General features: G+C 38.7%; 1 protein-coding gene across 1 annotated transcript; it reads right to left on the reverse strand.

The window, feature by feature from the left end:
• Nucleotides 1–15057: 15057 nt before the first annotated feature.
• LOC133791785 (uncharacterized) lies at nucleotides 15058–15540 on the reverse strand. Its single transcript, XM_062229701.1, has one exon. It carries the CDS (start codon nucleotides 15538–15540, stop codon nucleotides 15058–15060), a length of 483 nt encoding a protein of 160 aa, XP_062085685.1.
• Between the last annotated feature and the right edge of the window lie 1491 nt (nucleotides 15541–17031).

The raw sequence follows: 17031 nt of genomic DNA on the forward strand, positions 1-17031 counted from the left end.
TTTTTGTAACTGATATTTGAATGTATTTTTCTCATATTATTTGAATTTATAATCAATTGTAACAATCTCACACTACAAGTGTAAGGCCTAAGCTTAATGAGTGGGCACTTTACATACAAAACCCTACTGAGTTGTATTCTCTCTCGAGCTTAAGAAACTCAGTTGAACCTTGTTTCTTCTTGATCTTCAGTCTGATACTTTTTTTTATTAATAAAAGTGCAAGTAGACATAGGTCATTACCAAATCTTGGGGTCGAACCACTATATTTTCTTTGTGTCGTTTACTTGATTTCAGTTCTCTAAATCTATTTATGTTGTATAAATTGACTCGGTGTCATTGACCAAATCCCTGGTCAACAATATGCACATAAATAACTTTATATACACTATTCACTTATAAGTTGCATTATTTAAAAAAATGTATAAAATAAGCAAGCATAGACATATTATCGAGATAATATAGTTATTATTATTAATTAAAAAACAACAACGTAGGTAAGAATATTTGTTTGATAAAAAATTAATTTAATTTATAAAAATATTAAATATTTTTAAAAATTCCATGAAAATATTTTTTTTCAATGTCATATTTATTATTATCATAAATTAAGTGTCAAAATTTTTTAAGATTGATTAATTCACCATTTATTTCGTAATTTTTTTATGTATTTTAAAAGAAATAAAAATACCATTTAAGAACCTACATGATATGATTTGAAAAGGTTGGGGGCCTAACTGATACAAAATCAATTTTTGTGACGTAAGTGTTATAAAGTGTAAAGAATGAGGACTGCAGCTGAAAAAACTCTTAAATAATTGACATGAATACATAAGTATGTGCCACATAAGAGAATTTAATGTCGCGAGCAAACTTAACAGTGGGTACCAAAATTCATATTAAAATATGGACGAAATGTACTTTTATCGAGAAAAAAACCTTGAATACTTAGACCATCTCCAATGGGTGATGTAAATATTGTGCTATATTTGGCACAAAAAATCAAATGTGGTATATTTGGCACAATTTTTAGCATTATGCTTCAATGCACAATTGTAAATAATGAGATAAAAATTCTATCATTTAATGGTGATTATTAAAAAATAATAATAATGACATAAAAGTGAAACATTTATAGTGATGCAAAATATGTATCATGCTATATTGTGTGCCAAATTTGGCACAACTTTTAGTACGTGTTAAAATTTGGCATAACTTTTAGTATGTGCCAAATTTGGCACAACTTTTTGCACACCATTGGAGCAACATTTTGTAAAGTGAGCTATATTTTAGATAATTTTTTTTTTGTAAATATCATTTATTAATTTTTTTAAATATCCAAATTGTTTTTATGTAAAGGAGTACTTTGCTCTCTTCTAGTCATGTGAGACTATTATTTCCTTCACAATTTTCTTTTTCATTTTTTTTCTCAATAAAGCTTTTAATTTATCTCTTTTTCCCCTCTAGAGATACTTAATTGGTAAGAGGAAAAAAATCAAAAAACATGGTCAAATAATCAACTTCTTAAAATGTCAAGATTTTTTTTAGAGTTATTTGCGGCATAAATACCACATGTTTTCCGTTTTATACACTTATATACCACATCTTTTTTTTTCGACGGATTATATATCAAACGTTATGATTTTGGTGATTCCGTCACTACCACTCCGTTATCTGGGAAAAAAAGACACGTCTAGGGCTATGAATAAATCCTGTTTATTTCCTTTAATATCTCGTTTCAATTAATCTAATTATTTTTTAAAAAACACAATAATCAAACCCTAATATGTGGTGATTAGTCCAATCATAAATATTTTTAAAAATCAATTTTAAATTAGAAAAAATAATTTTAGAAAAATACAATTTTTAATATTTAAATTAAATAATTAAAAACTAAACAAGGTTTAACCAAAAACAAAATCTAAACCAAAACAAAAAACTTTTAATTAAAAAGAATAAAATTATTTCTTGAAAAAAAACACAGTCCGTACCCAGAAATATAAATACGCTTAAACATCATCATCATCATCATCAAAACATATCCTCTAAAATACCCAGAAATCTCATCATCAAAACATTATCAAATCCATTACCCAAAAATCTCTGTCCAACATATCCTCTACAAAACCTAAAAACATCATCAAACATATCCTCTAAAAAACTCAAAAACAAAATCATATCTAAATACTAGAAATATAGCCAGTTCATTAAAGTAATTAAAAATAGAAAATAAAACTCACATTATATGTTCCATATATTTTCTTTCAAAAATTATTTTCAGTTTTATCTTCTCTGAAATTGAATTAGAGAACTCTGATTAAGAAAATGAAGCCAGTAATAACAAATTAAAATAATCTACAAAAAACAAACAAGAAAGAGATGGAATAATGGTGATTGTAAGGGAAAACAGAAAAAACATGCCTGAAAGACAAAAATAGAAAGGAAAAGCCCTAGATGATTCCTCATTCTCGTCTGTGTTGATGAAGCCCCCGCTCCGATCATCAATGGCGTTGAAAAACCCAAAAAATCATTATAGAAAAACTCATACACAAAAGAAGAAGAAAACTCAGATCTGGTTTGAATTTGTTCCTGTCGTCCATGAGCTCCGCCGACCCTGCAGAAGCCCCATGCTCACTCCTAAGCCCCAGCCCTAGCTCGACTCCCACTCCGTCGCTAAGCCGTCGTCGAAGCTCAGAGGTCATTACCCAAGAGCCATTGTCCAAGAGCCTCCGTTGAAACTCGAAGCTCTTCATGTAGGAGTCGTTGTCGGATCTTGTTGCACAGGAGCCGCCTGGTGTAGATGAAGAATGTAACGCCCCAACTCCTGGGACCGTTACGGTGTGCCTTGTAAATAGTGCTAAACTCGCTAATCGAGACATTTGGCCAAAATCGTGATCTAAGTATGATTAGCGAGTTAGGGATAAAACATTTTGGTTAAGATATAACGTTTCACTAGAACGTTTAGCATATACATTGGGATCCCGAAAATACAATTCAGAGTTTATTACAGAAAATATTTACAACAGGCCGTTCTAAGCGGCAAAACAGGGTTCAACCCTAGTTCCACTTTAAACCTCGACCGTGGCGGTCGAGCAGCTGCATATGTACATGTCGTCACCTAAGCCCTCCAACTCAAGGGTGGTCCAGCTTCCTCTTGCCTTTACCTGCACCACATAGCACCCGTGAGTCGAAGCCCAGCAAGAAAACATAACACTTTTCATAAACATTATCAAATGATTATCATTATAATCACACTGAATATAAAGCTTTCAAACCAATGGGTGCACATCACATGATTCTAGCGGGAGAGTGGCTGTTACATAAGCCACTAGCCTCCAAGCTCTCTTTTCTAGCGGGAGAGTGGCTGTTAGGTAAGCCACTAGCCTCCAAGCTCTGTTTTCTAGCAAGAGAGTGGCTGATAGGTAAGCCACTAGCCTTCAAGCTCTGTTTATTCATCGACCCTCAAGGTCGGTCAGGCATTAATGCTCCTTGAGTCATTCAATGCTAGTAATCGATTAGATCTAATCTCTGTTGGCTTGCGTGATTCACGCTAAGGCCGTTCTGACAAGTAAGTCAGCGCTTCCTGACCTGTGTCCAGTAACACTGCCGAGCCTGACAAATAAGTCACAGCCTCACAGCTGATACTAACACTTTTGTCGATTCTGTATTCAGTCCATACACAAGTAAGCAATTCTATCAATATGTATCATATGCCAGTTATCCAAGAATAGGGCATTCAGCATGCTTACTAAACAGTTTCTAGCACAATCATGATCATGCACAAACTCAGAGACTCAAGCTCTAACCAATCTCATATTCATCGTTCATGGCATGCCCTATCACATGTTTCTCATGCATTACATGCATCACACTTAATTATCCAGCATGCCTCAACAACAGTCATATGCAAATGGACAAGATTTGCCAAGCATTCATTATGCTAACAATGTTTACATTTAAACGTCCAACATGCATCAATCATAGCCATGCATGTCATACTCAATAGCCAATCAACACGCATCATAATAGCCATGCATGTCATGCTCAATAACCAACCAACATGCATCCATAATAGCCTTGCATGTCACATATACACAGGGTGCAGTTTCCTTACCTCAGATTCGAGCTAGTACCAATATAAGAACGATCCTTGAGAACGATCAACCTTTAAGTCCTTAGCGGTCACCTAATCATAACCATATATGGAATACCATTAATAACAAGATAATAAAAGGTTCCACACCAATATCTAGCCCCCAAGAGATCAATCCAAACTAATCCAAGTAGTAGGGACACTCCCGAGGCCCATAGCTAAGTTCCCGGGGTCAAAACGAGCAAACGGGGCGAAAACAGGGCAAGGGCTGCGGCCCTAGCACCTTGGGCCGCGGCCCCCAGGGTTCTCTGAGGCAAGGGCCGCGGTGCCCTCCATCTAGGGCCGCGGCGCCCAGCAAGGCTCACTTCCTGACACCTGCTTCTTCGAACTAGGGCCGCGGCGCACAAGAACAGGGCCGTGGCCCCCAACCCTGGGCCATTCCCAAACGCATTTTAAACACTCCAAATCCTCCAAAAACATACCCAAACATTCCCCAATCATCAAATCAAAGTTCCTAAGCTTCCCAATACTCCAAAATCCTCAAAACCCAAAGCTCAAACCAACCAAAAACTCAACAATTCACAAAGTCCAATTCTAAGCTTTAAAACTTTACAAAACTTCAAACTTCAAACTTAGATTACCTTCGATTGGGTTGTTTCTCGTCAAATCCTTCGGTTAAGAAGCTTCTAATCTTTCCTAGGATCGCTATGCCTCGACCCTCGCTTGATTCCGACTCCTAGAACTCAAGATTTCCTCAAAAAGGCTCAAACGGTAAAACGGACTGTTTTGAGAGAGAACGAGAAGTTTCTAACGTATGCTCTTATCTGTCAAGTTACTTCAAGCTTAAGTAACCTTAAATAAAACCTAGTGCTCGAGGTCCCGAAAACACCCCCGGGGACACTATAGTCAAAACTTCCAGAATTTCACCCTGATCTCAAATATTCCCAATCTATCACCAAATAACATTTCTATTACCCCAAAATTGACCCCGTTATGATAAAACCGCTAACTCATTATATATGACCGTCTCATGCCGCATAGCTCGAATATATCTCCATAATAATGAGATCTCATTCACATATTACAATATGCACCCAATTTACAAATATGCCCTCAACAGGCCAAATTACCAAAATGCCCTTATCATTTTAAATACTCCCATACGCATGCATTTATCATCATATAATAATATAATTCACATTAACATGCATATATTCATTTTATAACATATTAAATCAATTATGGCCCTCCCGGCCTCCTAATCAAGGTCCTAAACCTTATTAGGAAATTTGGGGCATTACAAAGAAGACGAAGAAGAATGAGAGGGAGAGAGAGAAGTTACAATGAAACTCTAATCCCAAAAAAAATTTTAAAAAATTGTTTAAAAAAAATCTGTAACATATATTTTTAATTGTGTTACACTTAGATTTCGAGACCAGAGGTTATGACTTCGAAAACTGGGCTCGTCAAGTGTGAGCTCGAAACGTATGAAAACATTGTATGGTCCAGCTGTAAAATATCTGAAGTAAAACAATGACCTCGAAGATGTGTAACCTCGGGATACTTTCTGAGTTCGAAATAGCACGACGTTAGGATACATCAGTTATCGATTGTCTTCAAACTAAACAGTCCGAGCTTGGGAAGTGCAAGCTCGAGTGTGATAGCTTCGACAGTGTCTATCTATTACGAGCATGTCCTGAAGTAGGGTGGCAAGCTCGTAGCAGCACCATAAGTCTTGACAGCCACAAGGCTGATTGCTAATCTCGAAGACCCGATGAGTCACTTGGGATAGTCCGTTACATATGAACATATTTATTGTTGTATAATCCCAGTATTCAAGGGATATCATTTAGTCTGTTATCCGTTCCCGATTCTTATGGGACGTTTCCATGTATATAGGAGATATTACATTTAATGTCATTATTTAAATTGATATACAGAATATCTTCCCGAAATATGTGGTAATGAACTCTGTAACCTCCCCTATAAAGAGAGGAGGAATGACCACTTGTAAAGGATCGATTGTTTTTTGCTGGAGAGAAAGCTCTGGATAATTCATCTCTGAATAATTTCCAGAAATCTCTAAGTCTTAATAACATAGACTCGTGGACTAGGCAGACTTAACTGCTGAACCATGTAAAATCCCTCTTGTCTTTTTTCATTATTCATTCGCTTCATAGTTTACGTTGTTTGATTGTTCTACGATTTAAGTTGACGAAAAACGATGTTAACAGTTTGGTGCTTTCATTGAGAGCATTAAGCAGTGCGTACGTGAGTCTATTCAGTCGAAGAAGCCTCCCTTAATCAACTATGGCCGTGAATGATCCCAATGTTCCTGAGGAGGAAATCTTAGAAGAAGCTAACTACCCCCGGCGCCCTGCGAAGCAGCCTATGATGAATTCGGACCCTGATGAGAGAAATAGTTCCTCTGACTCTCGAGGACCACCGACACCACTGGCCCCCAGGGACGACGAGGACATGTACTACAACCCTGAACGATATGTCCCTATTGTGGAGCTTGAAAACCATCAGCTGCGAAAGCAGTTGGTGGAGGCCAAGAAACGTAACGAGGAGCTAGCCAGACTGGCTGCCGAGGTGCAGGTGGCTCAGCCCCCGCCTCCGCCTGAGGCCCAAGCTCCACTTCCATGAGATGTTCATGTTCCACCATACAGGCCTCGTGGGTGACCTCACAAAAATGCTGCCACACGAAGAACGAAGCAACCTCCGCCACCTGCAAAACAGCTTGCTCCCTCAAGGCCCCAAAGAAGTACCCGGGCTGGAGCTCCTGCCAACTCAACTTCTGAGGTACCGGCCGATATTGTGAATAACCGAGCCCCCAAGGAAGATCGGACCCAAAATCCTGGTAACACGGAGAATGCTCTTGAACCAGCACAGGGAAACTCGGGACCTTCTAGGCCCCGTAATGGATGGCAGCCACCATCACCCATAAGGCACCCACTGTCGCCGATAAGGTATTCCTCACCAACTCAGAGAAACACGCAACTGACTCAGGGTGATAGGGAAAGGCGAGCTAGGCGAAAACATGGGAATGGGGAGACCGCTAGGAAGCATAAAGGTACCCAGTCCACGAGAAGCGAAATGTCTCAATCTCACACTATTGAGACGAGACAACCAGAAAGGAACCCATCTCGAAACAACCGCGCGATGAGCCATATCAGTGAAGGCTCAGGAGATACTAGATCGGTCAGTATGTATGACCAGGGACACAGAAATACTGGGAATCGAAGGGATCACCCAGATTTACGGGAACACCTGAACCAGAATCGGGGTAATGATTACCCCTCGAACCCAGACCTGAGGGATCACCTCAATGGACGTAAGAATCCTATGCGGAGGTGCAAAGCTGGAATTGTAATCAACGATAACCAGTTTCAAGTCAGACCCTCCGTAGATTCAGTCCAAGAAAGGATCGAACAACTGGAAAGAGCATTCAGGCTCTTACAAAATGAACGAGGTCGGGATTGGGACGAAGACGAGGAACTCGAGCCCTTCGCCCCTCATATTTCCAACACCCCGTTTCCTCAAGGATTCTGAATTCCTCATGTCCCACCATTTGATGGGAATTCTGATCCATACAGTCACTTGAGTACGTTCAATACAATCATGAGAGCGAGTAACGTGGGCTACGAGCTCAGATGCATGTTGTTTCCAGCCTCGCCCACAAGACCAGCAAAAAACTGGTTTGAAAATATAAGAGGCATTCAATTGCTTCTTGGGATCAATTATCTAGAGATTTCAATAAGCAATTCAGAGCCATGATTTGAATAAGGCCTGAGGTGTCTGCCTTGACCAATGTCCGACAGCAGCCGAATGAAACATTGAAAAAGTTACCTTACAAGGTTCAATTTGGAAGTCGCCCGAGCTCGTGACGTAGATGACAGCGTTCATCTGATGGCTGTCCGAGTCAGGGTAATGCTTGGAAGTCCTCTCTGGGAACATATGCAGAGGAAACCTGTAAGGTCCTTAACCGAGTTCAGTCGACAAGCTCAGAGGTTTGTTAATGTAGAAGAGGCGAGGTTAGCGTTGAATATGGCCTCTCAGCCTGTAACTACAACAACAAACGTAAACTCTACTTCGACCTCAGTGGATCCTATGACCTCGAAACCCCCTGTGGATAACCCTTCTAAAAGAAAGAAGAATGAAGGAAATAATCCCGAGGCAGAAGGGGGAAAGAAGAAGAAAGGGGAAAGATATTTCTCCGTGTACAAAGTGTATACCGAGCTGAATGAGTCTCGGGAGAATATCTACCTGGCTAATGAAAACCAGGTCCCTTTTAGGCGTCCGGACCCCATGAGGAACCAGAAAGCAAAGAGAGACTCTAGTAAATACTACAGATTCCATAGAGATGTCGGACATACAACTGATGAATGCAGGCAACTAAAAGATGAGATTGAAGGCCTGATCTCGAGAGGATATTTCAGGCAATATGTAAGAAACCAAAATCTCAATCAGGCTTCTACCAATCAGAGGGCAGCTGCACCACCGCCTGCCCAAAACAATAACTCCCGAGCAAGGGAGGACGAGCGACCCCCTCCAATTGATGGAGAAGATGTTGTAACCATCTCGGGGGGACCTCATTTCGCAGGTTCGGGTAGGAACGCCCAAAAACGATACGTGAATGAGCTGGAAACTGGTGACGGGTCCCCTTACGAACCCGAACCTAGGGCTCTGAAACACCAGAGGGTTGAATCTTAACCTATACCTTTTACTGAGGACGACGCATCTCATGTGGAGTTTCCTCACAACGATCCGCTGGTCATCACCCTTCAGCTCGCGAATAAGAGGGTTCACCGAGTCCTGGTTGATAACGGGAGCTCAGTGAATATCCTCTATAAGGCCACCTTAGAAAAGATGGGACTCACGCTTCGTGACCTAAAGGCCTGTGCAACAACATTATACGGCTTTTTAGGAGAAGGGATTGCATGTATGGGATCCATCAAACTCCCTGTAACCTTGGGAGACTACCTGGTCTCGACAACCAAGATGATGGAATTCGTTGTAGTGGATCTACCATCAGCCTACAACGTACTGCTCGGGAGACCCACCCTAGTAGGGCTGGGGGTAGTCTCGTCTGTAAGGCACTTGGCCATCAAGTTCCCGACTTCTAGTGGCATCGGGACGCTGAAAGGAGACCAGCTCGCAGGGAGGGAATGCTATAGCATTTCCATTAGAGGAAAGAAACAAACAAGTGCACAAACACTTGTCATAATTCAGATTAAGGACGGAACAGTCTTCGAGATAGACGAAGAAATTGATCCGATAATAGAGGAAAGAGCTGACCTCGAGCCATTAGAAGAGCTCGAAGAGGTCAGGCTCGAAGAAGTAGACCCCCCGAAGACAGTGAAGGTACGGAAAAACCTTCCAGAAGAAACGAAATAGCAATTAATTTTCTTTTTGAAAAAGAACCAGGATGTTTTTTCATGGTCACATTCGGATATGGTAGGGATAAATCCGAATATGGTAAGCCACGCTCTAAATATTGACAAAAGCTTTTCCCCGAAGCAGCAAAAGTGAAGACTCCTTGATGGCTGTCGTATACCACACAAATTTAACAATGATTTTTCTTTCGATACTTCCAATTATTTTAGTATAATAGCAAGCACAAGTCGAACCCACGAGGACTATCATTCACTTTATTATTCAATAATTAACACTAAAACTTAAAAGGGGATTTTGATTTTTAACTCAAAATTAAATAACATAAACTAGAAAGCAAATAAAGATTGATATTACGATATTAAGAAACAGTTAAAGGTTAATCTCCACCCTCGACAATCATTCCTAATCACTAATAATAAATATTATTCCAATTTCTCAATTAAACTATTAACCCCACAGATAACGCTGAAGCAGTCAATTATCTCAGTCTCCCTATTATAAGTAATCAAGGCGAAGCACTCAATAATTAACTCTTTTATCAAAGCAATAAATCTATGAAGCATACAATCTATTTAACTTAGATAAAGCATTAAGTCCTATGGAAACAAGTTAATCTAGGCAATAAATTAATGAAGCATATAATTCATTTAACCTAGGCTCTATTTTTCATCACAATCAACAATTCTTTTGACATCACTATCAATTGCAATTTATCACATACACTTAGAATCCTAAACTATTAGGTGAGTAGTAATTCGAAGATGACAATTGAACAATGTAAAACCTTAATTAGTTGGCCACCTAACAAGAAATCACAAAACTCATAACATTCAATTGGAAAAATAGAAACAATTTAATATTGAGAGAAATTAAATAATGATATTCATTATTAACAATCAAGAATTTATGTCTTGGGTTTTGAATTAACCATTAACCTAAAAAGAACCTACTCCATAATAGTAATCATAATCACAAACATAATTATAATTAAAATTAAAGAGATTAAGGAAAGAAAAGAAACTAGATTGATGAACAAAAGTAATGTAGTCTTGTAGTCTTCTCTTCAGCCCTTTCTCAGTCTTTTTCTCTCCTAAACCGTAATAAAAATCTCCTCTAAAATTAACCCTAATCATCCTTTATAGTCTTAATTAAATTCTAATTAAAAAGCAATAAAAAAATCTGAAAACGATGTCGCAAGTCGCGGCCTGGAAAATGCGAGCCGTAGCCTAGAACAAAATCTGTGCACAAATCTGTCACTCAGGCAGCGGCCTGAAAATTATGAGCAGCGGCCTGAAAAAATTGAGCAGTAGCCTGTCTGGAAAAAAAATTCTGAAACTCAAATTCTATTTAAAGTGCCGCGGCCTGAGTTTTATGAGCCGCGACCTACCTTCAATATCTTCAATTCTTGATCTTAGATAGCTTGCACGTTGCCGCCACTTCAACATTTCAATCCCGAAAGTTTGGAATACTCCTAAAACTTTATTTTAACTACACTTGCATCAGAATGTCAGATTTATCATCATAAAATGCAATGTATAAAATATGTTGTAGAATCACGAAACTTAGTTAAAACTATTAAAAATGCTATCATAACACCATTCAAGCATAGAAAAACTTAACAAGTATTAATACAAAAATGACCTTATCAAATTCCCCCACACTTGAATATTGCTAGTCCCTTAGCAAAACACTAAAATAACAAAACTAAAAATAAAACAAACTAATCTAGCTCACTAAACAAAGGTTTTGTCAAAAGCTTGAATGTCTCTGAGAATCACACAAATAAGTAATGCCAAAACAATTCAGATTTTCATACTCATTAGAATTTCAACTCCATATGTAATTTACCATTTGATTTTCAAAAATAATTTACTAAACACTTAATCACAACACCAACTCAAATGCATCAAATTTAATCCATACTTGCCAAATCATTTTCTTTTAAATCAGTCCCTATATACCAAAATGTTTTTCAATGAAAAGCATCCACTCCATAGACATTAACCAATCATTCTCCACTAATATAAACACACAATGATCAAAAATCAAAAGGTCTTTACAGGCTTGTAATGTAAGGCTAAGGTTAAGGGTAGTTGAGAAAGATACATTTAAGCTCAAATCACACCATAGCATACATCAATTTCATTCTTTGAACTTGCCCCAAATTTTCCCATACAATTCAAGAAATACCTATTTTTTTCTTACTCTTCTTTCCAGAATGATCTCACTATTTCCCCCACACTTATACTTTTGCAAAATTTGCATATATGCATTTTCTTTCATTGCAAATCATTTTTTTTCTTTTGTTTTTTTTTCATAATATTCCAAGGAGAGAAATAGAGATCATACACAAATTACAACCAAACAAATAACCCATAAGTATTTCCTCCCTTTTTTTTTTACAAACCATCCCACAAGATCAAATCATATATATAACCATGGTGCAATGGGATACAATAAAGAAATATATATTTTTTTTTCAATGAGGTATATAGTCAAAAATTTTGGTTGATAGAAGAAAAGTAACAGTCGTCATGGCTCAAACATGGGAAACTAGGGATTATCATATAATAGGTTGGCTTCAACGGCTCAAACGATCCAAAGAACTGCCTTAATCATCTTCCTAATCATGTGTACTTATGATTTTTCCTCAAACAATTGATTAATGATTTCTAGAGTGGTTGGGACTTCAAAAAAAAAAATTTCAACAAGCATAAATCTTTTCCAACACATTTAAGTGGTGAATTCAATCGTGCATAGAGTGAAAAATAACATAAATCAAAATAGCAATTCACATAGGAGTCAAGCACACAAATCATACAAAATTCCTCATTGTCTAACATCACTTTAAGCATAACTCAAAGTTTCATCATCGACCAATGCTTTCAACAAGACCAACACAACTGAACACTAACAGACACTAAATAAAACGAAAATAACAGAAAATTAACAAAGACATAACTTAACAAAACATAAAATTTCCTCCTCCCCCCCCCCCCCCCCAACACTTAAACAGTACATTGTCCTCAATAGACTTAGGAAAATAGAAAATAAAGTGAAAAGAGAAGAAAGAAAAACTCCCTCATAACACATCACTCCTCAGGAATATCCATATCTGCTGTGCTAGCAACATCCTCATCATCAGGGGCCTGATATGGCACCATGGGCATGGGAACCGGTGGTGGGTATGGCTGCAACCAAGTAGGAGCAGGTGGATATCTAGACATATCCACATTCAAACAAGCCTGATCCATCCTATAACAAATATTCTGATAGCTCGCATATTCCACAAACCTCTGGTTGTGATCCAAGATATGCTGAGTATTAGCCCGAATATCAAGCCGGCCATAATAAACCTCTTGCTCCAAAGCTTGCAAACTTTGTTGAGTGGTTCTTCTACTATCGTTCAGAGGAGGAACAGGCGCCGGAATAGAAGATTGGCCTTGATCATTAACTTGAACAACGATTTTCCCCTTCAATCGATCAAGGGTATTGTGATCAATAATGCGCAATGGATGCACCTTGTCTTCAGACTCATCCCAAGGAACACCTGCCTTCTTACATAACGCAGTGATCAATGAGGGAACATAAAATCCATTCGTCACTTGGCTCATACTTCAGATGATGGAAGCATGAATAATTTTCCCCACATTAATTGTTTTGTCAGTGAGAATTGCATAAAGAAGAATAGCTTCATGAATATCAACATGACCAAGTTGGGCTGTCGGCATTAATTTTGCCCCCATGAACCACTGCCAAGCTTTTGTATTGCTATCCAGATAAGCGGCTTTGATGTATCGAGGAGCCCCATTATTATACAAAGTCCATACAGCACCCGGAATTGCAATCTCATCAATAATAGCTTAATGATTAAAATTATCTTTAACCGCACCATATTCATCACATTGAAAGTGAGGTAGCTCATAATAGCTATTAATATCAGCTGCTTTGAAGGACACTTTCACACCTCTCACTTTCACCTTGTAATTTTCATGAGCCACAGGGTTGGCATAAAATTCACGAACAATAGGACCAATGCCCGGTTCAGGATGAGCACACAATTTTTCCCAACCCCGAGACTCAATTTGATGCATGAGGAAAGGTTGATCATGATGCATGTGAAGATCAAATCCTCGCTCAGGGACCCATGCCTTGTCATGAGCAATGGCATTCAAGTAACTCTCATAGGCCTCGATAGACACAAATCTTTGAGGATCATAGGGAATTGGCGTCGATGAAGAAGCTTGATTCCTATTTGTCTTTGGAGCCATGGCTGTCCAAAAATTAGGAAAATAAAGAACAAGAACCCAAAAACATAATTGTTAGTCATTAAAAGATTAAGAGAAAAACACCACAATGGCCAACATTAATCCATACCAAAGTTTAAATGCCCCCAAATCCGGGGTCAAAGTGACACAATGCATCAACTCAACTCCTACATAACAAATTCTAACTCACCCCAAGAACACTCAGACACCAACCATATCCTCCATTCCTCACAAACTTTTTATCAAACACATAGAGTGCAGAAAAATACCATCTCCAACAAATTATAGACCATGAAGTAAAACTTCCCATAAATCAAAATGTCCATGAATTAATAATCAAAGTAATGCAAAAGACATTGATTACCAAAATAAACAACCACACAAATGTTTCCAAAATACACCACACTTCAATTATTCAAGTAACAAAACAAATATTTTTCAAGGAAAAACTTACTTGATGAAAGCAATGAATATGAATGTAAACCTCCTTGGATTATATATATGAAATGTATAGGAAATGCAGAAAACAAAATGGAATGTGTGAATTTCGGATTAGTGTGGGGGAATAAAGGTGGAGATGTGTTTATGGAGTAATGGAGGAAGAAAGAAAGAAATGGGTAGAATGAATTAGGGTGATGGTGATGGCAAAAGAATAAAGAAAACAAGGGAAAATGGAGGAATTGATAGGGGTTTGTGATAAGAATTATGGGAAAAAGAAGAAAGAGGAATGAGGTTTTCTTGGTGATGTTTAGAGAAATGAGGAAATTAAGTTTTTAAATTTAAAAGGTGCTGAAATCGTAGGCCGCGGCCTAGGAAATGAGTGTCGCGGCCTACGAACAAACCTGTCTCTGTTCGATCTTATTTTTTAAAAAAAAAAAACTTCGTGTGCTGCGGCCTACATCTCCCTGAAGCTATTTTCTGGAAAAAGTGTCGCGGCCTACGAAATACGTGCCGCGACCCGCAAAGCCTGTTTGCTAAAATTCCGTTCGTAGGCCGCGGCTTACAAAGTGCGTGCCGCGGCCTGCGAAGCCTCCTGATGCCTTTCATTTTTTTTTCTTAAAAGGGTCGCGGCTTAGGAAAAATGCGCCGCGGCCTAAGTCCCCTTCTTTTTTGTTTTCAAACTTCATTTTTTTTCTCTTTTGTTTTCACGATTTTCACGGTTCAAATTACAGAAATTAAACTAAAATTACCTCAACAAAAACAAAAACATAATGTTCAATTTAAATAAAGAAAATAATAATGAAAATAAACTAATTTACAAAGTAGCTAAGTTTATCGTCGCTAGCTCGACTTAATGCTTCATTCATCAACATATACAGGGTCAATGAGGTGAATCACAGCAGCTTGTTCTTTCTCCATTGATTCATAATATGGCTTTAATCTCTGACCATTCACCTTGAATGACTTTCCGGTACTTGGACTTACAACTTCGACCGCTCCATGAGGAAAAACCTTGGTAACAATGAACGGACCTAACCAGCGAGACTTCAACTTCCCAGGAAAAAGTTTAAGGCGAGAGTGATACATGAGAACTTTCTGACCTTCCACAAAACTTTTCCGAAGAATATGTTTGTCATGAAAAGCTTTGGTTTTCTCCTTGTAGATTCTCGAGCTCTCATATGCTTCATTGCGTATTTCTTCTAGCTCATGCAATTGAAGCATTTGTTGTTGTCCTACAGCAACCATGTCCATGTTACACTTCTTTATAGCCCACCAAGCCTTATGCTCTAGCTCTACCGGTAGATGGCAAGGCTTCCCATACACCAACCGATAAGGTGACATACCGATAAGTGTTTTATATGTCGCACGATACACCCACAAGGCATCATCAAGCCTTGTACTCCAATCTTTTCGGTTTGGATTTACAGTTTTCTCAAGAATCAATTTGATTTCACGATTAGAAACCTCCACTTGCCCGTTGGCTTGTGGATGATAAGCAACTGTCACCTTGTGAGTTACACTATAGCGTCGAAACAATGCTTCTATACTCTTGTTACAAAAATGAGTGCCTCGATCACTAAGTATAGCCTTAGGTGTACCAAAACGCACAAAAATGTTAGAGCGAATGAATTCAACTATTGTTTTTGAATTATCCATTCTAGTTGCAATTGCTTCCACCCATTTAGACACATAGTCCACTGCCAAAAGAATATATTCATAACCGAAAGAGGATGGGAATGGTCCCATCAAATCCATACCCCAAACATAAAAAATCTCAAGAATTAAAATAGGAGTTTGAGGCATTTGATCCTTGTTCGTTATGTTACCAACTCGTTGACAACGATCACATGCCTTACAATAAGCATAAGAATCTTTGAAAATTGTGGGCCAATAGAAACCACTGTCAAATATCTTACGAGCTGTCCTCTTAGGTCCAAAGTGCCACCACAAGCATACGCATGACAAAAAGCAAGGATGGAACGAAATTCAGATTCAGGTACACACCTTAGAATGATTTGATCTGTACAATGCTTCCAAAGATAAGGTTCATCCCATATGTAATGGCGAGCATCATGCTTGATCTTGTTCCGCTGTGCTTGTGTGAGATCACTTGGTAACTCCTTTGAAGCAATTAATTGATATGCCCTCACCTCGAAAGCATAAGGATGTCCAAAGTTTGACTGGGCGAATGGCAGCACTAAGTAGGTTTATCTCGAAATCTACAGACCGTTGTCTTCCATTTTTCAACCTTTTGAGGGGAGGCAAAAAATTCGATTGGACAGAAGAATGCGAGCTAGCTTTTCAGGAGCTCAAGAAGCACCTCGCGGAACCTCCCATCTTGTCGAAACCTATCATGGGGGAATTTTTATACTTATATCTTGCTACGACCGAGTACGCCATTAGCGTCGTGCTCATCCGAGAAGAACAGAAGGTGCAAAATCCGGTATACTATGTCAGCAAAAGGTTACTGGGGGCAGAATCGAGATACCCCTTAATGAAGAAGTTGGCTCTCAACCTAATTCACTCATCTCGAAAGCTCCGACCCTATTTCCAGGTGCACCCCATCCATGTGCTAACCAATCAACCACTAAGACAAGTCTTGTCCAAGCCAAAAGCCTCGGGCTGATTATTAAAATGGGCCATTGAACTCGGACAATTCGAGATCACCTACCATTCGAGGACAACATAAGAGGACAAGCCCTGTCAGACTTCATAGTGGAATGCACTGGAGTGACTAACGATGAAGTTATAACCCTAGCCCGCGAGCTGTGGAAACTTTATGTTGATGGGTCTTCCAATGAAAATAGGTCGGGGGCAGGAATAATACTGATC

The sequence above is a fragment of the Humulus lupulus genome, chromosome 7, assembly GCF_963169125.1.
Source record: "Humulus lupulus chromosome 7, drHumLupu1.1, whole genome shotgun sequence".
Taxonomy (NCBI): Eukaryota; Viridiplantae; Streptophyta; class Magnoliopsida; order Rosales; family Cannabaceae; genus Humulus; species Humulus lupulus.